The sequence below is a fragment of the Bombina bombina genome, chromosome 1 (assembly GCF_027579735.1).
Source record: "Bombina bombina isolate aBomBom1 chromosome 1, aBomBom1.pri, whole genome shotgun sequence".
Classification (NCBI taxonomy): domain Eukaryota; kingdom Metazoa; phylum Chordata; class Amphibia; order Anura; family Bombinatoridae; genus Bombina; species Bombina bombina.
Genome location: NC_069499.1, coordinates 1,096,680,811 through 1,096,696,360, shown reverse-complemented (window position 1 = coordinate 1,096,696,360; position 15,550 = coordinate 1,096,680,811). Strand labels below are relative to the sequence as shown.

Sequence of the window (15,550 nt, the reverse complement as noted above, 5' to 3'; positions counted from 1 at the left end):
TAATAATTAAACAGATGTCTACATCCCAGTGGCACAGATATAAGCAAATGGTTTGGGGCTCTGTTGTTAATGGGCAAATACAGGGGCAGAATGAAGATTCTGTGTAACATCTGCAATGGTGGCCATAAGTTTAGTTGAAACAGACAGCATCTTTGGAAACACCTAAATACACTATTTACAGCCCTCTGTATAGTCAATAGGGACAGCACGTTGTATACACACAGCTAACTAGTGTATTGTGCTGTCTCAATACACTATACAGGTTGCTGTGTGTATACAACGTGCTGCCCCTATACACTATACAGAGAGAGCTGTCACTATACACCAGACATCCTCAAACTTGGCCCTCCAACGGTTTTGGAACTAAATTTCCCATGATGCTCAGCCAGCATATCAGCTGGCTGAGCATCATGGGAAATGTAATTCCAAAACTTCTGGAGGGCCAAGCTTGAGGATGCTTGTTTGCTACTATGCATAGCTGTGTGTATTGACTGTGCTGTCATTAACTATGCAGAGCTGTGTGTATAGACTGTTCTGTCCCTATACAGTACACTATACACAGAGCTATGTATGTATATTGTGCTGTTGCTATATGTTGTATCATAAGTGCGTGTGTGGACTTTGTATGTTGTATCATGAGTGCCTGTGTGTATGTATGAGTGTGTGTGTGACTGTGTGTATGTATGTGTATGTATGAAAGTGTGTTTTTTTATGTATGACATTGACTATGAGTGTGCGTGTTTGTGTATGTATGTATGTTGACTTAAGTGTGTGTATGTATGATGTATGTATGAGTTTGTGTGTGTATGACTAATATGAATGTGTGTTTGTTTGTTTATGTATGTCTTCTTTGCGTGTGTACAAATGTATGAGACATGTATTTTATTTTTTAGCCAATCAGTTCTGACTCCTAGGTAACTCCACGTGTATGAGCACAATTTTATCTATATGGCACACATGAACTAAAACCCTCTAGTTGTGAAAACTGTCAAAATGCATTCAGATAAGAGGCGGTCTTCAAGAGATATTAGCATATGACCTACCTAGGTGTAGCTTTCAACTAATAATACCAAGAGAACAAAGCAAATTTGATTATAAAAGTACATTGGAAAGTTCTTTAAAATTACATGCCAAGCAATCAGAAACATGAAAGTTTATTTTTACTATACTGTCCCTTTAATTATGGGCCAGATCAGCCTAATGCACTTATATTTTTTAACTAAGTGTCTTTTACCCCTTCAATTGAATTCAGTTTAAATCTGAGCTAGCAGCTTTGGGTTGCACTGTGTGTATATTATGTACCTTTTTATTAGTAAATAAAAATAATAAAATAAAGTTAATTTAAGTTAGTCAGTCACTCACTTTCCTTTTTTTTTTCTTTATAAAGTTTGTTATAGCTGAGGCATAGTCTTTTTCTTTCAGTGACTTTAAAATGTCAGCGGTGTGGAAATATTTCAAAGTTTCTGATAAGGACATCAAATTTGCAATCTGCATTGTTTGTTCAGCAGAAATTTTGAGAGGGGTACAGTGTCAAGGAACTTTTCCACAACAGGGTTGTTACACCACCTGAAAACACGACATACAATTCAGTATGAAGAGTACAGAAAAGCAAAAATGCTTAAAAGTACCCCAACTACTAGCAGCACACCAACACCATCTGTCGCCACGTTCTTTGAAAATGCTAAGAAATTTACAAATGATAGTGCCAAAGCACGTGGCATTACAGAGAAAGTAATGAAGTTCATTGCCTTAGATGACCAGCCATTCTCTGTTGTGGAAGACATTGGATTTCGTAAGTTAATACAACATATTGAGCCGCGTTACACACTGCCAAGCAGACGATCTTTTTCAGAAACCTGTCTACCTGAAATGTTTGATCGTGTTTCAAAACACATTCATAAGCTCCTGAACACAGACATCACAGCTTTAAGTTTTACCACCGACATTTGGAGCTCAGATTTAAGTCCAACTAGCATGCTCAGCTTAACAGCGCAGTGGATAGATGCTGATTTTAAATTGCAACTCTTTTTGCTTCAGGCACAAGAGTTTGTTGGGTCACACACTGCAGCAGCGATATCAGAGGCTTTAGCTAGTATGCTTGAAACTTGGCACATTGACAAGTCTAAAGTGCATCTGATTGTCAGAGATAATGCACGGAACATGGTAAAGGCTATGGAGGACAGTGGACTCAATAGCATACCGTGCATGGCACACACGCTGCAGTTGGCTGTGAATGAGGGAGTGCTGAGTCAGCGCAGCATATCAGATATAACCGCATCAGGGTGAAAAATTGTGGGTCACTTCAAGCATTCTCCTCTTGCTTATTCCCGATTACAAGCTTTGCAGTACAGTTTGGAATGCCACCCAAACGACTGCAGCAAGATGTAGCCACTCACTGGAACAGCACCTTCTATATGTTGCAAAGTCTACTTGAACAAAAGAGAGTCTTAGCTGCGTACATGGCAGATTAAAAACTGCCAGCAACGTTGAGTGCACATCAGTGGATGTTAATTGAAAATATTGTGTTTCTTCTTACTCCATTTGAACAGCTAACCAAGGAAATAAGCTCAGCTAATGCATCTGTTGCTGAAGTTATTCCCTTGATTGCAACACTGAAGCGTCTGCTGGGAAAAGAGGTGCAAACAACAGATCATGGTGTAAAAACAGCTAAAAGCACTCTATTGGAGGCTGTTAACAAACGCTTTCAAGACACTTAATCCAACCCTCTGTACTGCATTGCAACAGTACTAGATCCTCGATTTAAAGCCATTACTTTGACGCAGAAAAAAAGCAACGTGCACGAGAAATGATACAGGCACAGCTGGAGGTTATGGAAGCATCTGGTGAAGGAGACTTGATACACAGCACAGAGAAAAGTGTGCCAGAGAAACGATCACGACGTACAAGTGATAAGGAGCACACTCCCTCGCTTTCTGACATGTTTGACTAGATTCTACAGGAAAGAAGCACCCCGATCCACAGCAGTGCCACAACAAGCATAGCTACACAACAGCTGGAGATTTATCTAGCTGAACTACCCATTGCCAGAAGCGACAATCCCCCTTGACTACTGGCACATGAACAAAGAACGCTTTCCATTGCTTGCAAGGATTGCACGCAGGTATTTATCTGCCCCAAGCACCAGCACAGAGAGTGAGAGACTGTTCAGTGCAGCATCTCACGTTCTGGATGAGAAGAGGAACCGTCTCTCCTGTGAGAAAGCTGAGCAACTTTTGTTCTTGAAAAGAAACCTGCCACTTTTACTTAAGTAGAAATCATTCCAATTTGCTATGTGTAGTTATTTTATTTACATTAGCCCTGAAAAAATTTGTTCTTGACTTGAGGTTACATTTGGTTAAAATTTGAGGTTAGTTTTACTGTTGTCTCTTGCACTGTTGTTGTTTTGCACAATAATTTTCAAATTGGAAATATTGTTTACATAAACAAGTTAGAAATTACTAGAGGCCCTTTGCCTCATGTGTTTTTCCTGTTTTCATAAATTGTGTAAGCAATTAGAATGTTAGTACTTGCATGAAGCTAGCCTAAAGCTGCTGTTTCGTTTGAGTTCATTACTTGACATAGGGCTAGATTATATTTGATTAATAAGCTTTACCAATGCTCTGATTATATTTCCAACTTCATATTGATTTTAATGGAGTTGGAAATTTAATCAGACAGAGCATTGGTAAAGCTTACTAATCAAATGTAATATATCTAGCCCTTACTGTTTTACATAGATATACTAGTTTTCTAGGACTATATTTTATTTGGATAATTGTTAAAAAGAAAATCTGTTAAATCTGATTTAGTTACATAGAACTGAAGAATGTATATTGATTTTAAATTAATAGCAACAATACATTGTTCTTCAATCTATCTTTTATAACAGAAACAGATTTTTCTTATTTTTTGTCCAATTTTGGTGTCACTTTCAATAAAAGTGTGGTTATTGATGTTAATAAATTTATACGCAAATTGACATTAAATAAGTTTTTTGCGCAGAAGTACACTTTTCCCTCCAATAGTGTTTTAGATAGTAGGTCTGATTCATGTTCCTTTGAAGTTTAACCCTTAGACTTGTCATTTGATGAAGTCCATGGTTATATGTCTCTTTTAGAATTGGAACTAGAAACTAGTAAGGCACATTTGGGAGTCAAAAACACCCATGCAGGTTTTAAGCCACCTTCTATCTTTTATCCTACCAGGACCAGAGGTAGTGTTTTGGAGCTTTTCCACAAAAAGGTAGAATTGGATTTACAGAACCTGCATGACAGTTTGAGTACTTCCAAAAGGGTTCATAATCTGTCATTAGCACAGAAGAAAGCTATTGAGTCCCTACAAGATAATTCTAATATTGTGATCAAACAAGCTGACAAAGGAGGTAATGTGGTGGTGTTAAATCGAGGTGATTACATTAATGAGGCATACCGTCAACTCAATGATACTGACATTTACCAAAGATATTACTCAAAAATCCAACTTCAGATTACCAGAAGCAGATGAGTTTGTTGCATCTCTCAATATAAATAGTTGTGGCTTGAGTTTCACACATGTTTGTGATCCTTTTAAAATACCCTATCTTGATCTTACATTGATAGGTGTTTCAAGCAATAATAGCATCATTACTGAACTCTATTCCAAACCGATTAAATCTAATACTCTTTTGCATGCAAAGAGTTTGCATCCCAAGAGTACAGGTTTTGGTATGATAAAGGGGGAAGTTATTGGACTAAAACGAAATTGTTCTAGTGAGAACACTTTCTCTTCAGAGGGTGCCCTGCTCAAACAAAAGTTTGTTTAACGAGGATATAATATGTCTACAACTGAAAAAGCAATATCACAGGTATAGGACTTGGACAGATCAACTCTTTATAAAGATACGACCAAAGAGGATAAAATAATCTTTAGTACAAAGTACAGTAGACAATATGATTCTGTCATCAAAATTGTAACACAAAACTTACCTATACTTTTGGAAGACGAGATTTTGAATCCCATAGTTAAAAGGGGTTTTCGTTTAGTCTCACGACGTAATCAAACTTTAGGAAACCGCTTGTGGCAAACCTAGCCACTTCTGGACTATAACGTGAGAAAGGTTGTCTATAGGCTGTATATTGTGCTATGTAGATGTGACAGACCCTTCTGTCAGCACTGAAAGAGTTAACTGTGTTCAGCTTTAGCCTCAGCTATGGTGCACTGTCATTAATGTTATTGATACACAGTCCATTGTTTAATCAACCTCAGAGAGCAGACCCTAGATGATAAGGAAAGCCAAGTGTGTGTCTGTGTTTAAATTGTTATCAGCTTGAGCAAGGTATTCTATTGTATCATGTAAAAGGGCGTGTTCCCTCCATTCAATGTACAACATTCTTTCAACCCCCCTTCTGGGGGGGGTCAGACCTGCATAAATACTGGGCATATGAGCCTTAATAAAATTCATTCTGTTTAAAACCTGAAAACTGGCTGGGTTGTGAATTGCTGATTCCCTATGCAGGACATTGTTCCCTGGTGTTAACCCTTGGTATCCGGTTGGTACCGTTACACCGCTTATCACCAAGCATGATCCGCAACCAGGTCCAAAAAGACAACTGGTTGATGACCAAAGGTCACTTTAAATGTGGTAAAACCAATTGTAAGGCTTGCGGACATGCTATGGTTACTAAGTGGTTTCAATCTTGTGTTACTCAAAGAATATATAATCTGGACAGTTTTTCAAATTGTAGAAATAAATATGTTGTCTACTTGGTCACCTGTCAATCTTGTAACCTACAATATGTAGGTATGACCACCAGAGAAGCCTGTGTGAGGATCAGGGAACACCTTAATGATATTTCCAACATTATTCCATGTTCAGCTTTAGCAGAACATTTTATTGAAAAACACGACTGTAAGGTGGAGACATTCAAGTGGCATGTCTTTGAGCAAATTCGCTGTCCTCAGAGAGGAGGCAATTTGGATGTTATCCTTTCCAAGAGGGAAGCCTTTTGGATTTTTGTGTTGAGAACAAGGGTACCATTAGGTTTTAACATTGATTCAGACATCATCAATGTGTGGACTTAGAGTACCATGCCTCAGTATTAATATCATTGAATGTCCCATAATCAGTCTAATTTATTTGCCAATTGCTTCCTGTTCTCCCTCTAAGGTTTCTGTATTTATATAATATCATGTCAAGTTATGTAACTGTGACATAGAGAACTCACCCAATGTATGCCAGTTCAGGGATAACAGACAATACATGCTTATCTTCCATTTTAATTATGTTTGGAGATTCTCTATTGGTTGTTGTGGGAGGAGAGGGGGAGGGGGGAAATTATAAAGGGGGGGGGCTGCCTTAAAAAGTCCTAAATTTTTGTGGATTATGGGACAAGGCTTAGTCCAATTTTTGGTTGTTGTTTTCTTTTTCCCATTATTAATCCAACAGAGTATAGAGACATAGCTTGCCCTCCCTGAAAAAAAAACCCCTACCTTCCATATATAGTACAACAGTATTGAAATGGGGAATCTTTTCTTTACAAGGCTATGTGATAAAAAACATTTGTCTGTTTTATAATTATGTTGTTTATTGGTAATGTTTACATATATTCATAATATTATTTTCCTTTCTTTTCTAGCAGGTTTAGAATTTATGTTTAACATCTATCAACATGTTAATCACCATCAGTGCATCACACTAGGGGTTAAGGATTTAGAGGGAGTGCCTTTGCCATCTTCTTGCATTTGTTTAATTAATGGATCAACCAATCAGCTTTGCCCCTAGGGTATATACATGTTCAGCATTATATTGTATATAGGTCACAGATGAAGGCATGAGCCGAAACGCGTCTGACCATTCCTCTCTACATGCAGTTTGTTTTTTTTATATATTTTTAAAAAGTTTTCCATGTTTTGACCCCAATAAAGGTGCTTTTTTTGTAACTTCCACTTGAGCTCTGCTTTTTTGTACTTATCGCTTTATTTATTTTATTGGCTTGTAGTTTCTAATTTCAGATTCATTAATCTCTAATATTATAAATAAAATTGTAGAAAAAAAAGTCAAAAAATATTTTAAAACCATTTTGTAAAAAAAAAAATGTAATTTCCGGTTTTCGTCAAGGGGCATCCTGAATTTTCGGCAAGGTTGGCACCAGTTTATTTGCCATAAATAGCGTTGGGCCAGGCTGAGAACATGTCTCTCCTATGATGGGGCTCACGCTCTGTATATATCCACACAGAAATGAGTGGCCCAAAGTATTTTTACCCTTTCAAAATACCAGTTACTTATTCAGAAAAGCTAAAATGTATGAGGTGTCCACGTTGGCACAAGTTTGTTTGCTATAAAAAACCTTGGGCCAGGCTGAAAACATGTTTATCCTATGAAGGGGCTCACTCCTTGAACATATCCACACAGTAATGAGGGCCCAAAGGATTTTAAACCTTTTAAAATATCAGATTCCTTATTTAGAAAAAGGTAAAATATATCAGGTGGCAAGGTTGTCACCAGTTTGTTTGCTTCAAAAAGCGTTGGGCCAGGGTGAGAACATGTTTATTCTATGAGGAGGTTCTTGCCCTGTATATATCCACAAAGAAGTGAGTGGTCCAAAGGATTTTAACCCTTTTAAAATACTAGTTACTTATTTAGAAATTTAAAAATATATGAGATGGCAACATTGGCACCAGTTTGTTTGCTATAAAAGCGTTGGGCCAGGCTGAGGAGAACATATTTATCCTATGAAGGGGCTCACTCCCTGTATATATCCACACAGTAAAGTGTGGCCCAAAGGATTTTAACCCATTTGAAATACCAGTTATTTATTTAGAAAAGGTCAAATATATGAAGAGGCAAAGTTGACAATAGTTTTTTTTGCCATGGAAACCATTGGGCCAGGCTGAAAACATGTTTATCCTATGAAGGGCTTCATGCCCTGTATGTATCCACGCAGAAATTAATGGACAAAAGGATTTTCAAATACCAGTTACTTATTCAGAAAAGGTAAAATATATGAAGTGTATATCAATGAGTATAGAACAGCCTTATTTATCAAATTATGATTCCATCTATAACCCATACACTCATATTCCTTAGGGTAGTGTGGGGGTGCCCTAGTGGTTGGTATACAGTGTAATCCCAAAGAAAAAGAAAACCACTATTTGGCACACACTTAAACACATAGGTAGATCAGAAGAAAGGGAGCCAAAAAAATAACAATTTTTACTGTCAAATATTAAAATACAAACATCCTATGGGATGAATATATATAAAAACATACATTTAAAAACAAGGTAACACTGTTGGAGCATCTGGATTAAACACACTACAATTGTCTATTTCAAAAGAAGACAATACTTGTTGAGGGTCTAAGTTTGCAAAATTAAGCAGATTCCAACACTGTCAGAGGCCCATTGTAAGATGTCCACCGAGATAGAAAAAGATCCCTAATAAACTACTATGATTTGATGCTTCCCACAAAGGTGGGTGAAGGGTGGGGATTATCAGACTATCTCTTGGTAGGCAGCTGCTTACAATTATTGTGCAAAAGGTACGGCTTGCAGTGACTAAGGAATGACCAGAATTACCTGTATATCAATCACAGAGAGCACAAAAATAAAGTATAACCATGTCCAGATTACTCACAGACAGGCAAACGCCTAATGCACGTTTCGACTGGGCTTTCTTAGAGCCTCAGCGATTTGACAGTAAAAGTTTTATTTTCTTGGCTTCCTTTCTGTGGATCTACCTATGTGTTTAAGTGTGTGCCAAATAGTGGTTTTCTTTTTTGGGGAAATTACAAAATATATGAAGTGACAAGGTTGTCATCAATTTGTTTGCCATAAAGAGCGTTGGGCCAGACTGTTAATTAACATGTCTGTTGTATGATGGGGTTCACGCCCTGTATATATGCACATATAAATAAGTGGCCCACAGGATTTTAACCCATTAAAAATATCAGTTACTCAAAATTATGCCATGTTTGCTATCTGTTTATTGCAATATAAGATGATTTTTTAAAATAAAATGTGTTTTTTTAGGTTTCTGGAACGTGTATTATTTTATTTAAAATAAAAATAATGCTATTTTGTTTATAAATCTTTATTTTGCAAATTACAATCGGTTGCATTATAAGAAGCTGACTGACTAAGAAGACAACTTCAGCCTTGTACATTTTGCAGCTTTCTTGTATTTAATGTTCATTTTCAGTGGTTTCCTTATGAATAACAATCAGCATAAACCACTGTGAGTGGACATTAAGCACAAGAAAGATGCAAAATGTTTAGTTTTCAGAATGATTGTATATTGTTTGTTATATTAAAGTTGATTAAAAAAAAAGCTTTGAGTGGAGGTCACATTTCCTGTCTAGAGTAGAGCTCCAGTCAGCAGCCAGACCCTTCTCCTAAAATGTGGAAAAAGAAAATAAATATTTTGTTGCAAAATATTTAATAGGAAAACCATACAACTAATCCGGATATCAAATGTGAATGATAAGAAGATTGGACACTTCTTTTTTAACGACTGTGTCTTGTACAGTCCTGTCTTGTATAGGTAAGAATATCTGAGGCAGTCATGTGATTCAAGTTGTCACAGAGCCATAAATATGCATTAGGCTCAGTCCATTGTTTCGTCAGGAAGAACCGCCATTATTATATTTTATGTCTAAACCCCAATCAAAACAATTAGGGCCAGGGTATGAGTGGAGCACAAACGATATTGGGTTTTCGCGATCGTTTGTGTGCAGCTTTAATTGCGCTCGTATTACAAGTTGAAAGGAAACGCAATCGCTTGAGCGCAATTCAAGTTAAAGCTTGTCGGGTTAGTGTGTACTCAGAACTGTGGTTAACTGTTTTGTAAAACAAAAAAGTGTCACAAAACACATCAAAAATACATTACAAAGTATAGTCACACTCATAATAACACCATCTAATAAACTTTTGTAAAATATTGCACAAAAAAGTTATAAAGGCTCAAAGATATGAGGTCTCAGTGTTAGAAAAAAAAGGCATGCAAATGGCTTTAACATTGAGATCTCTACATGTCAGGTTAGCGCCCTTGAGAACATAAGTTTGCGTAAGTGTGTGAGTAGGGTGTTAGGTTTTTTCCATTTTTTTTTTTTGTGCTCTTTTGACGTCTATGGGGAATACGTTATAGTGCGTGCAAAACACTAATTGCCCTAGAAGTAAGCTGTTTGCGCATGTCGGGTTAGCGCGAGCACGATAACTTTTTTACTTTCAACTTGTAAAACGAGTGTAACCTGACGCACGCAAAAAGTTTACTTCTATCGCAATTAGCACTCCACTCGTAATCTGGCCCTTAGTGTTTACCATAGAGATCAATATCAAAACTCTTACAATTACACATTCCAATATTCTCTGCCTGGTAACTGCGAAGTGCATAAATAAAAGTGTGTATGTAATGTTTGCACATCCTACTGTATCTGGTTTATTTAAAGTATGAATATTTAATTTTATAGAAAATATGTGATAGGAAAGAATACCAAGACCTTGGCTTTTAGCAGCAGAGAAACTACCAGCAGAGCAGCTCGTGGCTGCATTTTTGATACAATTGTGTTCAGCCAATGCTTAACACTTTTTCAAACGTAATATTCCTTAACTATAACAACAGATATGTGTGTGCATTGTTTAGTAGTGCACATATTGTATGCAAAAGAAGAGGTATGTAGATGTGTCATATATGCAGTGTAAGGCCTGGGTAACAGAGGAGTTGCAAATCTTTACAAAGCAAGCCATTGAATAATAAGTAAACCCACATATATATTGCATGTCTAACTCACTGGAGGAACACAGATTTCTTTTTTCTAACCAGGACCAGTTGTTCTAACACACCTATGCCAGTTCCCTCTTTTGCAATGGTTTAGAATGGAGACCTCTTCATTGGCTCTCTGACACTAGCATTCTGCCCTCTTGCTCTGTATGGTAGAATTGCGCAGTTAGTAAATAACAGCACACAGCCCTGTGTTGATTCCATGCTTCCTTAGGCAATTTGCTTTATCTCTGTACCATAAAATTAGGATAACTGTGCCTGAATAATTAAGTGTACTTTCTTGTGTGGTCTACATATGTAAAACACCTAAGTCAGTAATAAGTCATTTTTCACATCTGAGGCACTAACAGAATTCTGTTCTCTGTGTGTCCTCTGGTGTTGTACAAGAGCAGAGCGCTGGATAAACCTCTTATCACATTCCACGCAGACATACGGTCTCTCTCCTGTGTGGATTCTCTGGTGAGTCACCATATTGGAACTGCTGCTGAAGCTTTTGCCACAATCACTACAAGCATAGGGTTTCTCCCTCGTATGGACCCTTTGGTGTGTCACAAGATTAGAGCTGTTGCTGAAGCTCTTGTCACAATTCTTGCAGGTATATGGTTTCTCTCTTGTGTGAACTCGGATATGAGCTCGCAGCTGTGAACTACAAGTAAAGCTTTTCCAGCAGACACTGCAAAACCAAGATTTCTCTCCCTTGTGAACTTTTAAGTGTTTGACAAGATTAGACCGGTCACTATAGCTCTTTCCACATTCCCCACAGGTGAACGGCTTTTCACATGTGTGAATTCTTTGGTGGGTTACAAGGTGTGAACTCTGACCAAAGCTTTTCCCACAGTATGAGCACATATATGGTTTCACTTCTGCATGGACTCTAAGATGTCTGAAGAGACCAGAACTGTGTGTAAAACATTTTCTACATTTGCTGCATGCATATGGTTTTTCTGTGCTATAATTTACCCTGCATGTCTCATCTGTTTTTTTGCACATCATCGCACGTCCATCAATTAACAATTCTTTTCTTGTGTTTTTTTCATCTTCTGCTGCCAATAAGTTTTTATCTGATGAGATGGCTTCCTTAGACAAATGTTGTATTATTCCACTTGATTCTTTGGACAAGACTTTATTTCTGGACTTAAGTTCTTCCTGAGAACGTTTAATTTCCATCATTGATAAAAGCTGCGTAGCTGGAAGGATATGTTTTTTTTTAATTTTATTTATTCATTGAGGGATCTGTGTAAAAAAGTATAGTAAGTGAAATATAAGGTGGTTTCAGGAAACTATAATTCACTATACATGAGCTGAGCAGTTTTAAAGGGACTTTAAACTGCTGAGTACAACTACAGTAACATGGTTTACTAGGCGCAGTGCAATTGGTTTTCCTCATATAACTGCAGCTCTCTTTAAACCTATTCTCTTATTTTAACCCATTACAAGAGTCAGTTGGTAAAGGTCTGCATCTTGACAGTATATTTATAAGAACCTTAGCAGTACTCTCCAAACAATATGTGAGTATATGGCAGGGTTATAAATTGATATGTTTAACAATCTTTCTTTAAACTAAACCCACAATTAAATATGCATATACTAATACAGTAAAATTAATGTAAATACCTGAGTTCTTTTTATTAGTAAATATCTATGAGCATATTGAAATATATATATTTGTAAGAACCAGAATATGAGTCAATATTATATGCGTTTAAAAACTATTTAAAATATGCTATGCAGAGTTCATGCAAATTTATCTTATTCACAGTAAAAATTTCAACCAGTTAATACAATGAGACTTAAAATCTTTAACTACTAACATCCAAATAATACAACTCTAATAGTGCTTAGTAAACAATAGGGCAATATATAGATATATATACTCAGCTATTTAGCTGCAATTGATTCTAATACAATTCTAATTAGGATACTAAAACTACATATATTCTTACTGTAAACCGTTACTTTAAAAATGTCTATTTATTAAGCTGGAACCAGTTCTTAGTTACTTATAATTAAAATCAATTCTAAGATATATATAAATTCTATATTTTGCACAGATGAATTATTTAGCATGCAAGAGACAAACTTATACGTTATATATAGGACTATGAATATAAGCAAAAATACAGACTGCTCTTTAAATCTATCAACTGTAATTTAAACTGCAGTAACTATGCATATATTTGTGTTAAAATATTAATTGCAACCCTCTTTCTTTATATATATATATATATATATACACGTTACTAAAATTATCAAAATTGATAGTTCAGTTACCAAGAACTCCTTGGTTAATCTCAGAAGACCGATAAGTAAATTTTGCAATCAATGAGAAAAGGTAGTCAGCTTGCTTAGAATGAATGTATTTCAAACGCCCAGCAGTAGTATCATTCAAGTCAGCAATCTGTCTGTTTCCCTTTCTCCTGCTTATACTTATATAAGGTTTCATTCATTGATGAAACCATGGGGGTGGCCCTACGAGATCTGGCCATCCCATTGGTTAGATGGGATGTCTATTTGGATTGGCCCTCGGTCACCATGGAAACGCATCTTTTAACAATTAAATCCCTTAACTGTCATACTGGGTTCCGGCCCTCGGGTGGCAGTAGATGCATACAAACAGATTCACCTGAACATTTCAAACAGTGAAAGAGATTATTTCTTTAAAATATGCAATAACTGCCGTAATTTCTTGCATTAATCCCTCACAATATCAATCACAGATGGGGCAGTATCATATCACCTCTCTGATCATTTTGATATGAAACATCATGTGTCTAACATTATATTAAAATAAGTATATTGTTAATTTAATTTTCCCTATTAAACATATTATAATTTATTGCATTAGTAGATTTCTCTTGTTAGCATTTATATTTCATTTAGCCTAACAGAAAATGTATACTTTAATATCAGATGTCAGTATTTTATAGTCATATCACACCAAAGTGACTTATATATATCCATCCTAACTATGTTTCAAGAGATGTATTTAAAATTTTATAAACATTTAGTGCACAATCATATGATATGACTTATTTCATCCCATGTATCCATCCTGTATGTGTCATCTTTTGGCTCCATCTGGAAAAACAGGAAAGCCTGTTATATATATATTTTAACCATGGTATTATTAAAATTGTTATTTAATCTATAATAATTCTGAATTTATCTCCTATATATATTCAATGCAGCAATTAGTTATTTAATATAATATGTTCCAGTTCAACATATATATACATATATGGGTTATTTGAATTATTTCAAACATACTTGAAACTATTGACATCATTTCTTTTTCAAAATGTATTTATTTTTATTTATGCCATACAGGGACTTGTAAATGCTAATTTGTTTGATTCCTGCACATGGAAGCTTCACAGGAAACAATTTACACATAGCTGTGAAATGTCTCAATGGTCCCTGTATGACAACTTGGCCCTTGCCCTCCTGCAGTGCTGTTGGCTTCAAAGACTATGTTATCTTAAGCCATAACAACTCTGTATATAGTTAAGTAAATATGGTCATTGCGTTATATTTCCTTTAGGAGAATGTTTGTATGCTTGACACGGCAGGAGGATGTGCTTCAAAGTTATGCTAACTTTCAATCATGATAATCGTGCATTCACCCAGCTAAAACCATCTGGTAGGGGGTTGGGACCCACAGTGGAATAGAAGCTGTTGTCAACAACCTCATGTTCAATTAATCCTGTGGTCTCATCAACCATATACAGTGTATATAAAAAAAACTATGTATATATATATATATATATATATATATATATATATATATACATATATATATATACATATATAATTTTCATCATAATATTCATATACTCTGACAATCTTTATATGGGAGACACCATATTGATACGCAGGTATCCTTGCATTCTGTGAGGAGCAGTGCACTTGTACAGATCAGTGATGTTGCTCACCTTTTTACAGATTTACCCAGTGCTCTGGATTAGTTTGCACAATAAACAGAAGTTACATTTTTTTTTACAGTTTACAAAACACATATAAAAAAAGCCCTCAACAATATTATAGAGAAAGGCAGCCCCTGCAACAATGTACAGCTCCCGCTCTGTATTGTGCACTCTAAACTGAAGTGCATAATATAGCTTGTCAAGAAGACAGCAATATCACCGGTCTGTGAATGTGCACTATTTCTTTCACAGGGTACATGGAGTCGCCCAGTGTGAAGATGCGGAACCTCATTAACCAGAACTTCTGAAGGGTTAAAAATAGGAACGGCTCAGGAGGAAAAACAATAGCATAGTAAATAGTAACTCTGCTAGGGCAGGTGTACCCAGTTGCATTATATTACAATGCAAATGATTAACCAGTTGTACGGCTGAAGCAACCGTTAAACATTTTAAAGAGCCATAATAGTCAAAAAATTGCATACTCTTATTTATTAGAGCAGGTCATTTCAAGACTATCGACCCTGCGCATCATCAGTGGCAGCTTCCGCTTGGGGTCAGCAGTGCTCTGCAGTAGAGCGGTACTTCTACTGTGTGTTTAAAGATTAAACACACAGTAGTTCAGGGTCCATAGTGTTAAAATGACATGCTCTAAAAAATTAGAACATGTAATTTTTTTCATTTGTTATGGCCCTTTAACATTTCTTTTTCCCCCCAAAAAAGCCAATACATTTCTTAGAGTCTGATATAAACATTCAGAGCAGCAATCTGTTTTTTTTTTTATTACAGAAGTTATGCTACCTCAGACATGGCATCTAATTGTCTGAACAATAATGGTTGCACATTATTATTAATAATCCTTGCAATGAACCAA

At 36.1% G+C, this 15,550-nt stretch overlaps 1 protein-coding gene across 1 annotated transcript in view; it reads right to left on the bottom strand.

Annotated features, from left to right (window-relative positions):
- Window positions 1-9,054: 9,054 nt before the first annotated feature.
- The window catches only part of LOC128641225 (oocyte zinc finger protein XlCOF19-like), a 6,960-nt gene continuing 464 nt past the window's right edge, over window positions 9,055-15,550 (bottom strand). The window contains exon 2 of the mRNA XM_053693814.1: window positions 9,055-11,989. Within this exon, the coding sequence (XP_053549789.1) occupies window positions 11,063-11,926 (864 nt within the window). The 5' untranslated portion in view covers window positions 11,927-11,989 and the 3' untranslated portion in view covers window positions 9,055-11,062. The remainder of the gene's footprint in view (window positions 11,990-15,550) is intronic.